General features: G+C 40.1%; 1 protein-coding gene across 1 annotated transcript in view; it reads right to left on the reverse strand.

Moving 5' to 3' along the window:
* LOC144061159 (ryanodine receptor 2-like) overlaps positions 1 to 18,527 on the reverse strand; it is a 77,110-nt gene that overhangs the window by 12,195 nt on the left and 46,388 nt on the right. The window contains exons 59-86 of the mRNA XM_077581324.1: positions 17,257 to 17,387; positions 16,888 to 17,187; positions 16,543 to 16,780; positions 15,093 to 15,180; positions 14,920 to 15,003; positions 14,685 to 14,846; positions 14,198 to 14,257; positions 12,130 to 12,258; positions 11,411 to 11,523; positions 9,095 to 9,191; positions 8,716 to 8,843; positions 8,558 to 8,609; positions 7,530 to 7,583; positions 7,158 to 7,257; positions 6,905 to 6,984; positions 6,726 to 6,802; positions 5,791 to 5,864; positions 5,616 to 5,693; positions 5,383 to 5,471; positions 5,180 to 5,308; positions 4,978 to 5,082; positions 4,788 to 4,869; positions 2,794 to 4,043; positions 2,652 to 2,716; positions 1,256 to 1,391; positions 1,095 to 1,181; positions 319 to 510; positions 69 to 199 (exon numbers count right to left, since the gene is read on the reverse strand). Coding sequence (XP_077437450.1) covers positions 69 to 199; positions 319 to 510; positions 1,095 to 1,181; positions 1,256 to 1,391; positions 2,652 to 2,716; positions 2,794 to 4,043; positions 4,788 to 4,869; positions 4,978 to 5,082; positions 5,180 to 5,308; positions 5,383 to 5,471; positions 5,616 to 5,693; positions 5,791 to 5,864; positions 6,726 to 6,802; positions 6,905 to 6,984; positions 7,158 to 7,257; positions 7,530 to 7,583; positions 8,558 to 8,609; positions 8,716 to 8,843; positions 9,095 to 9,191; positions 11,411 to 11,523; positions 12,130 to 12,258; positions 14,198 to 14,257; positions 14,685 to 14,846; positions 14,920 to 15,003; positions 15,093 to 15,180; positions 16,543 to 16,780; positions 16,888 to 17,187; positions 17,257 to 17,387 — 4,311 coding nt within the window. The remainder of the gene's footprint in view (positions 1 to 68; positions 200 to 318; positions 511 to 1,094; positions 1,182 to 1,255; positions 1,392 to 2,651; positions 2,717 to 2,793; positions 4,044 to 4,787; positions 4,870 to 4,977; positions 5,083 to 5,179; positions 5,309 to 5,382; positions 5,472 to 5,615; positions 5,694 to 5,790; positions 5,865 to 6,725; positions 6,803 to 6,904; positions 6,985 to 7,157; positions 7,258 to 7,529; positions 7,584 to 8,557; positions 8,610 to 8,715; positions 8,844 to 9,094; positions 9,192 to 11,410; positions 11,524 to 12,129; positions 12,259 to 14,197; positions 14,258 to 14,684; positions 14,847 to 14,919; positions 15,004 to 15,092; positions 15,181 to 16,542; positions 16,781 to 16,887; positions 17,188 to 17,256; positions 17,388 to 18,527) is intronic.

Raw genomic sequence — 18,527 nt, forward strand, 5'->3', positions numbered from 1 at the left:
TTACTTCATTAAGGACCAGTGAGTGCAATAAAGTCAAATGCTTGGAAACAAATTAAATGTGAACATACACTGTGTTAATGACCAGTCGATCCCATTGGCCTTTAATGTCCTCCTCCGGGGGCTGTTGTGTCACATACAAGCCATCAAACTCAAGTCTCCGGGCCACTTCCTTCTCCCGTTTGAAGATCACCAGCGGTACCTGCGGAGCACATGCTTTCAAACAACAACAGCCCGTGGTGTGTTTGTGGAATGTAAAAAAACAAAAAGCTCTCATGGGCCCGCCCATACGTTGAAGGTGGCTCGAGGGGGTGTACGCACCTTGAGGCAGTAGTAACCTATGATGCAACAGAAGGAGATGAGCGTGTGCGCCACAGCCAGCAGGTAAAGCGACGGCTCCATGTAGCCGCTGCTTTCTTCCAAAACATAAGAAACTCCGCCTTCGTCGTCTTCAGACGCCGAGTCCAGTGAAGTGTCCACTTTCTTTTCGGGTGATGTTGGCGAAGATACCACCTGAGAAGAAGGTGCGAAGGCTAAAATCAATATGCAATTAGGGCCATTTTTTTCCCCTTGTATGGGTGGGGTCCCTCATATTTCAAAATAACAAATTGGTGTGTTCGTACCTGTTGCATAGGTCCATTTATGTCAGCTGAATACTTTACCGCACTTTGATTTTTATTTCATTTGGATTTTATTTCATTTTCACTCCACCATTGAAAGGCAGTTTGCAACGGCGGAGTCGAAACCAACACACGTTTAGGACCGCGCCCTCATTTAAATAACATTTCGTCCTGACAAAGCGTCTAGCAGCATGAAAAAATGTCAGAGCAGAGCGTTTTTTTTTAATTGAGATTTTATTCTATTTATTTATATATTTATTCCCACATTTATTTTTATATTAATTTTCATTTTTTATTTATGTATTTATTTTTACTTTTATTTATTTATAAATATGTATTGTTTTTATTTCAATTTAAATGTATTGTTTTGTATTTACATTATGATTTATATTTTTTACATAAATTTTTATTTCCACTATTCTTCATGTATTTATTTTTAATTTAGTCAGGTTTGCTCCTCTAAACATTCACACTAACCTTATAAAAAAGGAGGATGAAGTTGATGGCAAAGGTGACAAAGAGGGACAGCAAGCGCATGTTATAAAACGTCCGGGCAAAGTAATTCTGGAGGGAAAAGGAAGAACATTAGAGCGTTTGCTCCACTACATAACAACGTCATTTTTTTCCTTTTATCTGACCAGCAGGCTCTTGTGATGAGCGCTTATCATTTCGCCCAAAGCGGAATGCTGGCTTCCTGCTTCCTCTGATTTATTAGAGAGTCTCTTGGCTCTGCGTTCATCCTCATTCGACGTTGTGTCCTCACATGTCTCCCACCTGCAAAAGACTTCAATCACTCAGCCATACATCGACTTCATAAATGATTTTTCCCTTTATAGTAGGGATGTCAGTCCATTAAAATGTTTAATCGTAATTAATCGCATGACTTCAATAGTTAAATCACGATTAATTGGAAATTTGAGATCTGTTCTCAGATATCAAATTTGTTTTCATACTCTTGTTAACATAAAAGTATATATATTTTTTTTAACTAATAGAAATATGTGTGCATCCTTTCGTCATTAGTCAGGTTTCTATCCAATTGCTTCGAATTTTTTTAAGCGAATTTCCTGAAAATGCGCAAAACAAACATGCGACTTATGCCTGTTTCCATCTGTTCTTCTTTTGGGAATATTGAGAGGGGACTCCGCCGCTGTAGGTGGCGCTATATATAACAGAGAGATGTGATCCACCAGTAATTCAAAAGAAGAAGAAGAAAACCAGGAAGCGACTGCGCCGTGCGATGACGTCGTATGAGTTTGCTTTTGTAATTCTTGATAAACTGTTTCTTTTCCATCTAAAATTGCATTAATATTCGCTTCTTTAATTAAGTCCAAAAATATTTCTGTTTTGTCGCCCCCCCAAACATACCTTACTTTATCGTCCGACATTGCTTTAGGACTACAAACGAACGTGTGACGTAATATCCGGTCAAAACGTGCGACGTGCACCTTGTTTCCATAGCCAAAAATTGGTCCTTTTTTTTTCAATAGGCTTCAAAATCCACCCCCTGTAAGCGTAAAAACTTTTTAAAAAGTTTTTAGTGCATTATGGGCGCTTTTTCGAATTTCTAGCGTTTCCATTCAGTTTTATTTTCGTATTTCTTGAACATTCAAATAAAAATGGGTGGATGGAAACCAAACTATTGATGCAGTAATTTCATAATAATTCATAAGATTTTGTTAAAATTCAAAAGCTGTACTGTACTGTAAAAAAACGAGTGTTATATTGATTTGTGTTGAGGTCATATTTCTGCCACTAGATGGCATAATTACATTTGTAAGACATTCCTGACAGCCCAGTGCATTTTTATTTTCATATTTAGAGCTATCTAACCTTTAACATGAACTAACTTATGAAATTCTGCACATTTCTTAAATTGTAAAATACAACTTGACCTCAGTCTCCACAAATAATTCCCCCAGTAGAGGCTTTCCAAGTAAAGGTCATTAATTAATTGACACCCCTACTATATCATGATTCATGAATTCGGGAATGATTCTGAGCTAAGTCAATTTTTCATCAAAAATCACTAACTTTTTTGATTCAGGCGTCATCTCATCCTCAGCTTTTTCCTCTCCAAACAGGCAAGCCTTTTGTTGCTGGGGGGGAAAAAAACATTTATGAAATGATGTTAAAAATGACTGACTCTTTTGATCCAATTCATAGAAACAAATACCAGCCGCTGATGTCTGTCAGAAAAGTTAGCGTCAGCGGGGACGAACGGATCCGTGTGAGCGCTCGTCACGTCTGGCGTCGCCAGTCTGTATTGTCCTCCGTCTCGTTTCACTTTCAGGCCAAATATGTCCGAAAGTACGTCCGTCTCCCTGGCGGAGGTGACGGCTGCCGTCTGCCGGCTCTCCCGCCGAGGGGAGAAAGCGGCAGAGCGGCGCCGTAGCGGGTCGGCGCCGTCTGTGACCTCATCAAGCGTCGGTTCGAGAATCCCGCTGAGCAGGTCCGAGACGGTCATCTTTTTGGCTCCCTCGATGAGTCCGCTGTTAACAAAAGCTACGTATAGCACGTAGCGAGTGCCGCTCACTACAAAGCAAACGCATCGGATCAAAGTCATGACGAGGAATCTGAGGAGTGCAAGCGATGACAAGAGCACGTCCTTGAGGCTCATTTTTGTGAGTGCGCGAAGCTTTTTGACAGAAATGAGAGACATCAGCGAAAAGCACCAGCGAGACATGAAAAACATTCCCTTCATGTCCAGGCCTGGTTCTCCGTTCTCCTCGTCTTCTAATTCTCCCCCGTGTCGCTCGCCGCTATCGGAGATCTGGGCCGCCAGCTGCATCTCAAAGATTGTATCTTCGCAGAAGTTGACAAACATCTCCATTTTCTCCTTCTCTCCGCCCTGGTTGACCACCTCGAAAATGAACTGCCGCTTGGACTCCTTCACCTGAGGCTTCTCCCACTGCGTGCGGCTGGATTGGCTGATCTCAAAGTAGATGCGTTCCATGCGCTTGCCGCCGCCGAGGATCTCGATGCGGCCCAAATGAGGTTGGAAGTACGTCAAGACGCAGCGGGCCAGCTCCAAGAAGGCCCTCAGCCTCAAATCGTTGGGCATGTGCTCCGACAAATTGGTGAGCAGCACGGCGATGCTGAAGCCGATGTCTTTGGCCGGCTCGTGGAAGCGATCCACGAAAGCCTCGTAATCCAGGATTTCGCCATCGTCCGTCTCGACGCAGGAGAGCAGGAATTGAGTCTCGGCTTGTGAAAAGTGCTTGGAGAGCTCCGTGGCTTTCTGGAAGTCCTTCCTGGAGACGCACCCCTTGCGCTCGGGGTCAAACTGCTGAAAGACGTCCGAAGATGTGAGGTCTTTAAGTTTGAGGAACATGTCGAAAAACTTGAGGATCATCTCCACGTTGCTCGACGATTCCACCAACATATCCACCATCTGCTTTCCGATGGTTCCGTTTACAACGTTACCTGCGGGGATGAAAACGGACCATTGTCCAACATCAGCTCGTCAACAATTGCCATGTGGAGCAAAAAATCACCAATAAAGGACAACCCCTAAATATGTTTGCAATTGCAAATATTAGCTCTCCCAAAAAACGTATAAATACGTTCTATTTTAAATGGTTTAGGTGTCCCAAAGACGTACTTATACGTTTTTTGTATATAGGATGGTAATGGCAATGGTAGTAATTACAAAAACGGCCTGCAGGTGGCAGCAAAGTATAAGAGATCAACCAGGGCCATGTTGAAACAAAACTGTTTCCCCCCACAGTTTTAAAGAGATTTGTGAATAATGATGAAACTTATCTTTTTTCTAATGCTAATTGCTGCAAAACGGAAACAGATAGAAATATACTTTTTTTTCCTGATGAAAAAAAGAGACTCTAGACTTTCTTTTGGTAGCCTCCATGTTTTTTATACCAATAGAACACAATATGTAGTGGGCCTTGCAAAATCAGTCAAAATCCAGTCAAACAGCCGGGAGCGGAGGGGGTTGCTTCAGGGAAAATGGCTGGGAGTGAATGAGTAAATATTTCAAAACTACATATATCTAAACTATTATAAGGAAACAAATGTCGTCAAACTTCGGCCTTTTGGCTAATTATTTTGGTGGATGTTTAAAGGGCCATAATCAGCTGGCCGATTAATCGATCAGGCCCCAACATACAGATATACTGTGACAAAAATATTGAGTTTGAGTACTTTCCACACCTTCTAACATGGACAGCAAGAAGACAACCATGTCCTTTTGTAAGTCCATGAGCTCTTTTAGGAGCTCGATTTGCCTTGAATCCTGCACACAAACAAAACATTCAAGGCAGAAAATGGCGTTCATTTTCAATTGACACGGCCGCGCCAGACTTTTTCGTTTCAAAGGATGACAATTGGCGAACGCGCATACCTGCGAGAGCTTCATCTGCATCTGCGCAAAGACGTGGAGGAATCCAACCACGGCATCCCACAGGCGACTGTGGGCCAGACTCTGCTGGTTTCCATTACACGGGCCCTGCGGTAAAAACAAGCGGCGGGAGACGCTGCATTATAAATGAGTACATAGATGATGTGAATCATTGAAGAAACGGGGAAGCGAGCGAGCCGGCCACCTGTATGTATTCGGTGAGTGTATTGAAGACCTGCTTAGCCACTTTGAGAGCCTTGGAAAAATTGCGTCGGCCTTGTGCATCAATGGCATTCTTGCCAGAGTAGAACCAGTAGAAGTCACTGATGGACTCCTGGAAAAGTAGGATGAAAAATGATGGAGTCTGTCTGATTACATAATGATGTGCTACGCTTTATTCATGCTTACCTGTATTCTTAGTAGATAATCCACAGTGGAAATAATCATGTTGACGGTGGTATTGTTGCCCGTCTGCGTTCTCAAGTAATTCTGGAAATCTAACGCATGAAATTAAAAGTGAGAATTGAGGGGAAAAAGGTCATTTTCTCCTTTTATTGCAAAAATTTCAACACTTGCTCAGCCATTATAAACGTGTGCAAAGTTAATTAAAAAGTGTCAAAGAGGGGAAAGGAAGCAATAACCGGAGTTGTGTCCTTCACAAAGCAGCTGTAGAAAACGGAAGAGGTCGCAGGTCAGCTCTTCATCAGGCATCACCTTCTCTAATGGGAAAAGAGGTGGCGAAATCCAAAGGTAAATGGAGCCATCCGATGAGTGGAGGTTCCTAATAGAGATAAACTTTCCGTATGAATGCGCTACCTGAGCGCTCATCCGTGGCCATGCCTAATCCTTCAGCTTTGTTCTGCCTCTCAAACGCGTTCAGATCCAGCACGCTGGGGAAACACGCGCACGTTCTCACAAGCAAAACTTAGTGATCTCAAAGCTGCCACAATGTCAAAAGCAGCACGTCTGTTCAAAAAGTCAGGTGGATTTCCATTTGTTCAGTTCTAGCACCCTCTGGTGGCTATTTTTTATTTTTGGGCATTAGGCATGTTTTGGCCCTTTTATGTTTAAAATCCATGCTAAAGTTAATGGTCAGATGAAGGGGAAATTAATATGCTTGTGAACCGAGTGGAATAACCCCGGCTGTTTTACTGGATTTTGACTGATTTTGCAAGGCCCACAGAATATTGTGTTCGATTGCTATAAAAACGATTAGAGTCTCTTCTTCCATCAGGAAAAAAAAGTATATTTGTATCTGTTTATGTTTTGCAGCAATTAGCATCAGAATATAGCTAAGTTTCCTTATTATTTCCAAATCTGTTTAAAACACTGGGGGGAAAAAAAAGCTTTTTTGCCACATGGTCCTGGTTGATCTCTTACACTCTGCTGCCACCTGCTGGCCGTTTTTTTGTAATAACTGCCATTGCTTCAAGCATTCTCTTCAGTTCAGAGGCTGCATCAAAGCCTTCTGTATGCTCGAGCATTAAAAAAACGAACAAATAAAAAACATATAAATACGTTTTTGGGAGCATGGTAATATTTAAAAGATATTTAGAATGTTTTGGGAGTTAAGTGTTATTAGAGATAGTAGGTTGTTTATATGCATTGCTATTGGGTACAAAAGCACAATATTGTGTTGTTTTTTTAGTTTGACCTTGACCTTCATATCGTAATATCGTATCGTGATTTTTGGATATCGTTACATCCCTAGTAAGGACTTTGTGAGGATGTCTGTCTCTGTATTGACCCACCTGCACGACTGCATGAGTCCAGCCATGCTCTGGAAGAAGCCAACATCTCGTCTGGCTCTCAAATAATCCAGCATTTTCTATTCAAAGCAAGGCAAGGTCAGACGATTACGTTTCAAAAGCAGACAGACAGAGACAGGATCGTAATTTTTTTCTTTTGTGAAGTGAGAGCAACAATGCACCTGCTGAACTGTGGCGTTGCCTCCGTTGAGAACAGCAATACCCAGCTTGAGTGTTGGGCCAATCACGGAGCCGATGCTTCCTGATTAGATGTGAAATCATCACAATCAGAAAATGTAGCGCCCATTCCAAAACGCATCATGAATACAATCGAGCCAAATGCAACCCGCGAGGAAAGGCGTTCGTAGCAATCGTCTCAGGAAACAAAAACTTTCTGAAACGCTTCACTTTTGCCACTTGCTTTTCAGCTCGTACCTTTGCTGGCACTGATGCTTTGCAAGACCATCTCGGAAGCTCCGCGAAGATGCAGCCTGGCCTGCTGGTACAGCAGCTTCTGCTTGTCCAGCTCTTTCTCCTGGAACGCAAACGGGACCATTTTAGTCACCTTTTCATAGAATACAACACTGCAAAAACTGAAATCTTAAGTAAGATATAGGCCTCATTTCTTAAATTTAACCTCAATTTGCTTATTTTGCTTTACAAGGTTTTTTTTCCACGTAAATTAAAGTTTAAAAAAAAAACGTTTTCTGTTGGCAGATAATTTTGCTTATTTGAAGTAATAATTTTCTTATTTTAGTATTTTTTTTCCCTTAAATTTTCTACCATCCGTTAAGAAGTTTGACTCACTTCAAAACTTTGCAGCTCCTGTTGCTCCTCGTCGTCATCTTCTCTATGGCAGCTCTACAAGGACAGGTGGTGATATAAAATCACAAAAACAATAAATATTAACTCATTCAATGCCATAAATTCATAAAAAAAAAAAAAAAAAGATTATTAAAAATTAGGGGCAAGAGGGGATTATTTTTATTTTTTTTATTGTAATTAAATCGCATGACTTCACTAGTTAACTCACGATTTATCACAATTTTTTATATCTGTTTTAAATGTACAATAAAAAAATTCTAGGTTTTTATACTCTTGTAAACAAAAGTGGAAAAAAATGTTAAACTAATAGAAATAGTTAAAATGAATTTTTGACGTTTGTAGCCATCAACGGCGGTGAATGAATTAAAATAAATAAAGAAAATAATATAAAAAATTTGGGGCGTCAGGCAATTAAAGTTTTTAATCGTAATTAATCGCATGACTTCAGTAGTTAACTCGCAATTGATTACAAATTTCATATCTGTTCTAAATGTACAATAAAAAAAAATAGGTTTTCATACTCTTGTTAACAAAAAGGGAAAAAAAATTAAACTAATAGAAATAGTTCAAATAAATTTTTGACGTTTATAGCCGTGAATGGCAGAGAATGAGTTAAGATGGTAAAGACCTACAAAATGAATGACAACCAGCTAAAAACGCCCACAATTCCCATGAGGACCGATACAACACTTAAAGGGATACTTTACTAATTTTGCCATTTTTAGCAGTAAAAAGGGAACATTTTGTTTCTCATGAATTTGGTACGGTCATTTTTCATGTACATTTAACACCTTTAAAAAAAAAAAGCATTTTGCTACTTGCTGTCGACTGAAAAATGACATCACACGTGTTGAGTCGCTCAGGTGACAACCAATCACGGCTTACCTAAAGTTAAATAATAATATTAAATAATTAATAAGAAAATAACAAAATATACCAATTTTCATCAGTAAAAAGTTAAGTATCCCTTTAAGAATCCTTTTTCTTGAGCCCGCACGCCTTCCTGTTACCTTGGCCATTATCTCCACGTAGGAAACATAGAGCCAGTCGATCCCGAGATCACTTAGAAGGGAAGGCACATGAGCTGATATCAGTGGAGAGACATGCTGAGCAGAAAATGTGAGGAAACGGAGAGAAACTGTTGCGGGATCTGTTATGATGACAACACCTGCTTTCCGTCAAGGCGGTGCAACTGAAGAGCGTGATGAGCTGGAGGAGAGGATCCGTCGCTTTGGCGCCGTCGCTCTCCTCATCCTCCTCTCGGCTTCCTCCCGTCAGCTCCGTCGCGCCGAGCTTCTGTGAAAATAATGGCGAGAAATGACGTCATTCGGAATTTGCTGTACTTTTTTGGGGGGAAAGCCTACGAGAGTCTGTCATCCAATTTTATTCGACTGCATACAAAGAAAAAAAAAAAGGATGCAAAATCAATAAAGAAAAACAAGTCATATTTCAACATCTCTTCCCCATTGATTTTGAGTTCCCTTGTTGATATTAATTCAAAATAAAGTCTTTAATGCCACGCAGAATAAATGCAAAAAGTCACCTACGGCTAAATCCTCCAGCAGCTTCTCCTCCAAAGTGTGCTCCTCAGCTAATATCCAGGATTTGTTGTAGCCTTGCAGGAACAGGTTGACGGCTCTGTGCCTGGGAAGTGAGAGGGACGTTTGAGAGGACGGCAAACCCGACGCTGGCAAACGCTGCTGTTTCAATGAGGCGCATGCAAATAGCAGATTTTAAAGCAGGCAGCATAGAAATAAGCTTTTAAGCCACTGTTTGCCCAAATTGCACCGTGTTTAATCATGGTTGTTGACGCGGGATTTTTTTCTTGCGCCTTTTGTCACACAAGTGGGTGGAAATAGAGTGCACTTTCTCCAGATTGGCACAGAATTGGTCCAAAATAAATGTGCAATCAATCCATTCTTTTTTCTTTTTCGTGGTGAGCCGGAGAGTTGATCAGAGTTGACTTTTGCTAAGAAGATGGGGACAGTGTTGCTTCGTGTATCTCTGGGGTTCCGTTGCAAAAAAATACATGCGATATGTGAAATCCGCAAAGAAGTCAGCTGCCTTTCTTACATTTATCAAATCTGTCGTAAGGCTATAAAACCCTTCACCACACAGCTTAGAAACTTTTCTCAGACATGCATTTTCATTTCCGTACATTTCTCTCTTGTTGTAACACTGTCAATATTCAAATCTTCATAAAATAAAAATAGGTACACTACTGTTAAAAAAAAATAAAAATAAAAATGCATGCGAAAAATTGCCCCCAAAAATATCCCTTAATTAGCGAGGCTGCGAAAAGTGAGCCACATACACACTAACACTCACACCTAAGGACAACTTGGAGTTTATTAAGAAGCTAACATGCGTGTGGGAAAAACATGGAAAGTCCATATAGTACACTCTAAAAACAGTTGGGTCAAAAATTGACTGATCCTCTATTTGGGTTTATTTGACCCAACTTTGAGTGAAAAAATGGGTCTTTTAGTGTAAAACAACTCATAAATATTGGTCAGATCCTTTACTCGTGTCAAAAAATTGGGTCAACCCAGAAAGTTTTGTCAAATGGGTCCATTTTTGACCCATAACTGTTGTTTTTAGAGTGTAGGGCCTGAGCCAAGATTCAAACCCAAAGCGCTTGAATGTAAGGCAGAAATGCTACCCACTAGTTCGCCAAAATAATGTCATGAGAAGCAATGTTAAGCTCAAGAATTCCAAGAAGCACACAAAACGAGTGCAAATGTTCCACAAAATGACAAAATAAGAACAGTGGGATACACTCTAAAAACAGTTGGACCGATCCTCTACTTGGGTCTATTTGACGCAACTTTGAGTGAAGAAAGGTTTTTTTTTTTAGTGTAAAACAACTCATAAATATTGGTCAGATCCTTTACTTGGGTCCAAAAAAAAAGGTCGTGTATAAAACAACCCAAAAAGTGGACCGGTCCATTTTTGATCCATAATTGGGTTTCTTTTGATCCGACTCTTTTTAGAGTGTAGTGCCTAGCCAAGATTCAAACCCAGAGCGCTTGAATGTAAGGCAGAAATGCTAACCACTAGTTCACTAAAATAATGTCAAGAGAAGCTATGTTAAGCTCAAGAAGCACACAAAACGACAAAATGACTAAATAAGAACAGTGGGATACACTCTAAAAAAGGTTGGGTCAAACATCCTCTATTTGACGCAACTTTGAGTCAAGAAATTGATCTTTTAGTGTAAAACAACTCATAAATATTGATCAGATCCTTTACTTGGGTAAAAAAAGAAAGAAGAAAAGGTCATTGTGTATAAAGCAACCCAGAAAATTGGGTCAAATTGACCCAGAAAGTGGTAAATTATGGATTTTGATCCATAATTGGGTTTCTTTTGACCCGACTGTTTTTAGAGTGTAGGGCCTGAGCCAAGATTCAAACCCAGAGCACTTGAATGTAAGGCAGAAATGCTACCCACTAGTTCGCCAAAATAATGTCATAAGAAGCAATGTTAGGCTCAAGAAGCACACAAAACGAGTGCAAATGTTCCACAAAATGACTTAATAAGAACAGTGGCATACACTCTAAAAAAGGTTGGGTCAAACATCCTCTATTTGACGCAACTTTGAGTCAAGAAATTGATCTTTTAGTGTAAAATAACTCATAAATATTGATCAGATGCTTTACTTGGGTCAAAAAAAAAAAGTCATTGTGTATAAAACAACCCAAAAAATTGGGTCGAATTGACCTATAAAGTGGACCGGTCCATAATTATTAAAAATTATTAAAAATATCTACAGTGTGAACAGATGACTACAACGGAAGCAGGTGGGACACAATTATTGCTCCCAGGCAATAACAGGCAAACATCATTCAGCAGGTGTTTGTACCTGGGGAGGTTGTAAAGAGGCGCCATCCTCAGACAGGCCACGACTGCTTGCTTTCTCCGCTTGGACAAGACTTTGTGCCATGTGGCTCTTTTATGCTTGTGCGGATGTTCCACCTCAACGCACAATCAAAGACGGAAAAGGGAAAGAAGCTTTTGGTGCACATTTAATTATGCAGCGACGTGAATGACTTCAGTAAAATTCATCAGGAGGGGAAGCATTGCTTCACGTTTTTTTTTTTTTTTTTGCTTCACGTTTCTTACGTCAACGGAATTCAAAACATCATTTGAAGTAAATACAAAAGACCAGAAAGATCATTAGCAGCACTCAAAGACAATGACTGATAAAGTCTTAACGACTTAAGCATGACACTTCTCCGTTATCGTCCATTAACTCTTTGACTGCCAAAAACGTTAAATAACGTTTAGTAAAATCCTATGGAGGAGTGCCAAAGACGTTAAAAGACGTCTGTTTCAAAACAGAGGTGAAACTAACCATTTTCTATTGTGGATTACTGAAAAACGGAATAAGGTAGAAACAAACTTTTTTTTTCTGATGAAAGATGAGAGTCCAATCTTTTTTTGGTAGTATGTGTGTTTCCATAGTCCAAACACATAATTTTCTATGGACCTTGAAAGATCAGTCAAAATGCTTAAAATCGGCTGGCACCCACGGCATCCCTTTTCTGAAAACGTCTGGCAGTCAAAGAGTTAAGCGCTCACCTGATCGAGGTAATGGAGGACTCGAGCAAGTCCCAGGATCTTGTCCACGGTTGCCTTCAAGTCATCGGCGGGACAAAGTCGACTCTGGGCTTGTGAATTAAAGACGTCTCTGTGCAAGCTTGTTGATGACTTCTCGTGGAGGGGGGAAAAACAAGAGCGCATTTATTTATTCAGTTGCAAGCTGGTGGAATTGCAATCACTGGAAAGTACTTGCTGACACTCGAGCGAGCTAACAGTGCGCGCATGCATGGCGCGTCTTTTGGTATTGTGTGACAAATTCAAGTCACGGCGTGCTGGAAGAAAGGATTTTTACCGGCTACGAGACCATTCCAAAGTCTAATTAACGGCACTCGTGTTGCTTGAATCGAAAATCGCGCCTACTCGGGCGTGTCGGCGCGCATGCAGGATGACGGCACATGCGCTTCATTCAAAAAGGCACACAACCCTCAAGGACAAGTGGGGACATTTTGTCACACATATACACACACAGTATGTGTGCACATAAAAAAAAGAAAGAAAGAAATGTGCAGTGAAATTCAACATGGTTAACCCTCCTGCTATGTTGGATTCTCAGGAAGAAGCCTTTTTCGCTGAAGCAACCCCCTTTGCTCCCGGCTGTTTGACTGGCTTTTGACAGATTTTGCAAGGCCCACATAATATTGTGTTTTATTGCTATAAAAACGTGGAACCTACCAAAAGAAAGATTAGAGTCTCTTCTTTCATCAGGAAAAAAAAGATATATTTCTCACTTTTTCCATTTTGCAGCAATTAGCATTAGAATATAGCTTCATCATATTCACAAACCTGTTAAAAACATTGGCTGGTTGCAACACGGCGCTGGTTGAGCTCTTATACTCTGCTGCCACCTGCTGGCCGTTTTTGTAATAACTACCATCGCTTTAAACAACCTCTTCAGGTCAGAAGCTGCATCAAAGTCTTCTGTAAACATTTTTAAAAACAGCAAATGAGTTAATGATTAAAATATGATGATTAATATTAACCGCTTGCATTCAAATATTTCAAAGTAGTTGTTTAACGTTGAAATGGGTCCGTTTGACCCGGGCTATGACGTTTAATGTTCCAAAAGCGTCCTGATAATGAATTTTAAGAGTTTTTAATGCAAAGATGTCAAAATGAACCATTTGAATTGTCTGTCAGTGAGAAGTTGCAAAAAACTACAAATTTGTAGTTCTGAAACGGGGCTAATTCTTACAGATCTAAAATCATTTTCATAAACATTGTTAACCATTTTAATTGAAAGTGAACAACTTTCATTGTCTGCTGATGAGACGTTTCACATAAAAAAATTAATGTGCACTTTTTAACTCATTCAGACCCAAAAACGTGTAAATAAGTTTTTTTTATTATTTGTCCTTCACTCCCAAAAAACGTATTTGTATGTTTAAAAAAAATATATATTTTTTTTTAATGCAAGACCATACAGAAGGCTTTGATGCAGCTTCTGATCTAAAGAGGTCGCTTAAGGTAATGGTAGTTATTACAAAAAATAGCCAGCAGGTGGCAGCAGAGTGTAAGAGATCAACCAGGGCCATGTTGCAACAAGCTCTTTTCCGCAGTGTTTTGAACAGATTTGTGAATAATGATGAAACGCAGCTATATTTTAATGCTAATTGCTGCAAAATGGAAAAAAAATTTCTGATGAAAGAAGAGACTCTAATCTTTCTTTTGGTAGGTTCCATGTTCTTTAATGAAAATGGCTGGGAGTGAATGAGTTAAGTATTTTCATTGCACTTACTGTATGTTGAAATTTAAAAAATCTTATAGTCTGTTGACATGGCATTTCATATTGCAATCCAATATTTGTAAGTTTTTAATTAACTTTAAAATGGGTCAATTGGACCCAGGCTACGCTGAATGTTCCAAAACCTTCCCCAAAAATATTGTTATAGTTCATTGTTAACTTGCGTTTTCATTGCAATTATGTCATCATGAGCTTTTTTTTTTAAATTGTCTGTTGGTGCCAAGTTTTGTTCTTTTTCAACTTGAAAGTGGGTCATTTTTGACCTACAACATAGCAGGAGGGCTGAAATGAAATGACAGTCTTTACCTGACCACGAGAATGAAAATATTTAGACACACAGTCACGAATCTCATCTTCAGTGTTCTTCTGTGAAAAGCAAACAGGACAAGTTTGAATAAATATAGTACATTAAAAAAAAAAAAACTTCATATTCATGACTGTACAGTACGTACATTAAAAGTATGTATTCTCATCTGTTATGATGACCAAGTATTGTGTTGCATGTTAATGAGTTTGCCTCATGTGTCCCATTTCACAATTTATTTTTTGGTCCATGAGTAGGCGAGTGGCAAGACCCACAGGACACACTTGATCATATTGAAGCTGTTGACTATTTAAATGCTACCTGGTCAATAAATGTTACAGTAAAAAACACCAATGGCAGAACGCTGAAATGATAAAAAATAAAAATTGCCGCAGTTGTTTTCTTTTGAAAATGATCCATTATGGAATAGATTGGTAATCATTCCCCATGCAGCCATCACTTGGCATGACGCCCACATTTGCAACCAACCTGAGCGAAAGCGCTCTTAGCCGACATGATGAGACGCTCGTTGCTGGGAAAACAAACCCTCAGCCCCACCGGGAGAAGTCGCTTCACGGAAGCCACAATGAGCGAAGTGTGCACGGAATAACGATCGCCCTTCCTCTTCATCCTTCTTTTCTCCAAGTCGAGCTGCAAACGGAATGATATGACATTACGGCGCCGATTCCACGTGTCCGGCGTCCGCTTGTGAATAACGGCTAACCTTTGATGAGTTCTCATTGACCAAGAATGCCAAATTGTCGATTTGGTTTTGGACCACGTAGTTCTGTTCCTCCCACTTGAAATTCTGCAGTGCGACACCAAATGTGATATGCGAGACGCAATGTCTTTCCAAAACAGACAGTGACAAGAGATGACAATGTTTGACAAACTCACATGAGATTTGGCCCAGAAAATAAAGACCTCTGCCACCATGCTGAACAGCTGCTCAGCATCAGGGTTCGACTCCTGCTGCCAACGTGCCCTGAGACGGATTGACCAAAAATGCTATTGAAATAACACAAACGCATATTTCTGTGCCTAGAAAAGTTTCATTCAAGAGTTTTAGTTTTGGTTGCCATTTTGGGGCCGGTTATAATGGCGCAACTACATAAATGTTCTATAATTACCAATTGTTTAAGTTCACTATTCGCTTAATATTGGGGTACAGTCAGGGGGAAAAAAATCCTGCTCATCTTTTGCATAAACAAAAACGCATTTAACGACATTTAGAGTGAAACTATTGCTTTGTTATATATCACGTTATTGTACATCATTAACCACACATTTCGTTTTCATTCAACAGAACATTTTTACACATTGTGACAGCGTTCATAATACTGTGACTGTGCAGTTAGGTTTCTTGTGACGATGTTGTCAGTTGCTATGTTCCTTGCGATGAAGTTGATTGTTGCTATGCAGTTATTATATCCCTTATGATGAGGTTGTCAGTTGCTATGCAGTTATGTTCCTTGTGATGTTGTCAGTGGCTATGTTCCTTTTGATGAAGTAGTTAGTTACTATGCAGTTATGTTCCTTGTGATGAAGCTGTCAATTGCTATGCAGTTATGTTCCTTGCGATGATGTTGTCAGTTGCTATATTCCTTGTGATGAAGTTGTCAGTTGCTATGCAGTTATGTTCCTTGTGATGTTGTTAGTGGCTATGTTCCTTGTGATGAAGTTGTCAGTTGCTATGCAGTTATGTTCCTTGTGATGTTGTTAGTGGCTATGTTCCTTGTGATGAAGTTGTTAGTTGCTGTGCAGTTATGTTCCTTGTGATGAAGCTGTCAGTTGCTATGTTCCTTGTGATGATGAAGTTGCCAGTTGCTATGTTCCTTGTGATGATGAAGTTGCCAGTTGCTATGTTCCTTGTGATGAAGTTGATAGTTGCTATGCAGTTACTATATCCCTTATGATGAAGTTGTTAGTTGCTATGCAGTTATGTTCCTTGTGATGAAGATGTCAGTAGCTACGTTCCTTGTGATGATGTTGTCAGTTGCAATTCAGTTGCCATGTTCCTGTAATTGTGACACTTATTTAGGTTCTGTATTTGTGACTCTTATTTTGCCAGATAAGCTTTGATTCTGTTATATAGAATTGCACACTGCCCTTGCATGTGTTCGAGGTTTCTCAATTAAGATTTCTTCGTCAAGTGAATTCTTCCAGCCCTGCTCTCTATCCTTACTTTGTATTTTTGTACATAAAAACTCTCTGTTGCCAACCCTAGTGTCTTGCCTGGTTTGGGTCCGAATTCCGCACCTCACGTGACACACAGGCCACAAAAATGGATCTGGAAAGCAAAATTTGAGCCTTGCCTTTCCAAGCTCCGTAGTCTCCGTAATCTTACCGCTTTGAGTCCACAAAGGGGATGAGGAGGGGATAGAAGGCGTAGAGGTCTCGCACCAAAACGGTGAACTTCTCCTGTATGTGCAATTCTGCTTCGGAAGCACCGCAACCTTCCGCTTTCATACGCTCCTCCTCGAGCAGCACACTTTCCGCCCTCTTCCTCAGCTTCTCCATTAGAGGAATGAAGTGGCTCTTCAGTAGCTCATTACGGGCTTTGCCGATGATTGGCTGGGAATGGACTGAGACGCACACAACTCACAAACTACATTCAGTACGGTTTCACCCAAAACAACTTGTGCGGAACAAAAATTCAGTGAAACATCAACAGTAATCTAAACTGAACTACCTGCCAGCTGCTTCATCCAGTCAGCCTGGCTCGCACCCACGTGGTTGTGGATAATTCGCAGAATGTGCCCCAGCAGGTCGCTGGCGTGCTTAGGAGTCACAGATGTGAGGACCGGGCTGTCTCGCCACCAGCGGGACACGTAAGCGCACAGCAAAGGCAATGTGACGTCCGTGACATAGACATATTGGGCCTGCCGAGCGGCGGCGCCGGCGTCCGTCAGCTCCTCCGCTTCCCCCATCGCTTGCTCCAGAGAGGGCAGAAGAGGGCAGATTTCTTCCACATCATCTGGCAAGCCCAGGTCTAGTCCAAGGAGAAAAAAGGAAAAGCAATTTTGTCGAAAAGAAGTAGTGCACATTTGTAATGGATTACCATCTCTTTCAGAACTACTCATTGCGTTGTAGATGGAGTGAGGGTTGTTTTGATTGATGGCCGGCTCCAGGAAACATACAGGAAACGCAGCAGTCAGCGCTGCTAGACAAGCACCTGCTGCCGGCCTCTGCCTGGATGGAAACACGCTTTTACTAGAGTACATCCACCATTTTGTCCTCATTAGGGTTGTGGGGGAGCTGGAGGGCCAATCCCAACTTTGAAGATGGTGACGTGCCAAACATTGGGTAATTATGTTGCCACACGTGGATATGACTGATTTGTATCTTCTTCCAAAACTTCAGCTCGCGGGAATCTTCCATGAACCGGATTTGTTTATTGTCAGCTCATGATTAATTATGAGTTAATTAATTATGACTTCATTAATTATGAGTTCATTAAACTTAATATATTCACTTTGGATTTACTTAATTCATTCCTGTGTTACCACTTGAAGCAATTTTATTAAGTTGGTCATCAATTTTGAGTTACTCAATTAATAAATTATGAGTTAATTAATTAGGAGTTCATTAAACTTAATATATTCACTTTGGATTAACTTAATTCAATCCTGTGTTACCACTTGAAGCTTAAATCTTTAATCTTAAATTATTTTTTTTAATTGGTTCAACAATTCTTTTTAGAGAATGTATTAATTTGAATGAATTATAATTATTATTTGGTTAAATTTTATTTCTTTTAAAGAATGACATAATTTTTTGGAATTGAAAATAAAAAAATGAGTGGAAAAATTATGAGTTAATTAAGAGTTAATTTAACTTAATATATTTACTTTGGATTAATTTAATTCCATCCTGTGTTACCAGTTAAGGCAATTTTAGAGTGTAGTGGAGTGCTTCTCAATTATTTTCTGTTGCCCTCGGGAAGAAGACATTTCACACCCTCCAATCTCGACTAAAAATAGTACTATTTGGCTAAAATATTGTTCACCTCTGCATTACATTGTATCCTTATTTACACACACACACAAAGAAAAACGTTATAGATCAATTTACAAAGAATCACAAGATCACAAGATTGGGCAACAATTTGCCTGAAATACGAAAAATAAATAAAAGCGCCACTGCCACCTACTGTAGTGTATGTGCAATTGCAAGTGCTATTTGTGTAAAGCATCGCAACCGCCGAACCCCCCCCCCCCCTCCCACTCCCCAATTATTTGAGAATGATCGCACTAGTGAGATAATGAACGTTGGCTCAACTTATTTGCTGCTTAAATACAGAAAGCTGCTGTAGAAATTGAAAGTAAACAA

Source organism: Vanacampus margaritifer, chromosome 12 (genome assembly GCF_051991255.1).
Source record: "Vanacampus margaritifer isolate UIUO_Vmar chromosome 12, RoL_Vmar_1.0, whole genome shotgun sequence".
In the NCBI taxonomy this organism is placed as follows: Eukaryota; Metazoa; Chordata; class Actinopteri; order Syngnathiformes; family Syngnathidae; genus Vanacampus; species Vanacampus margaritifer.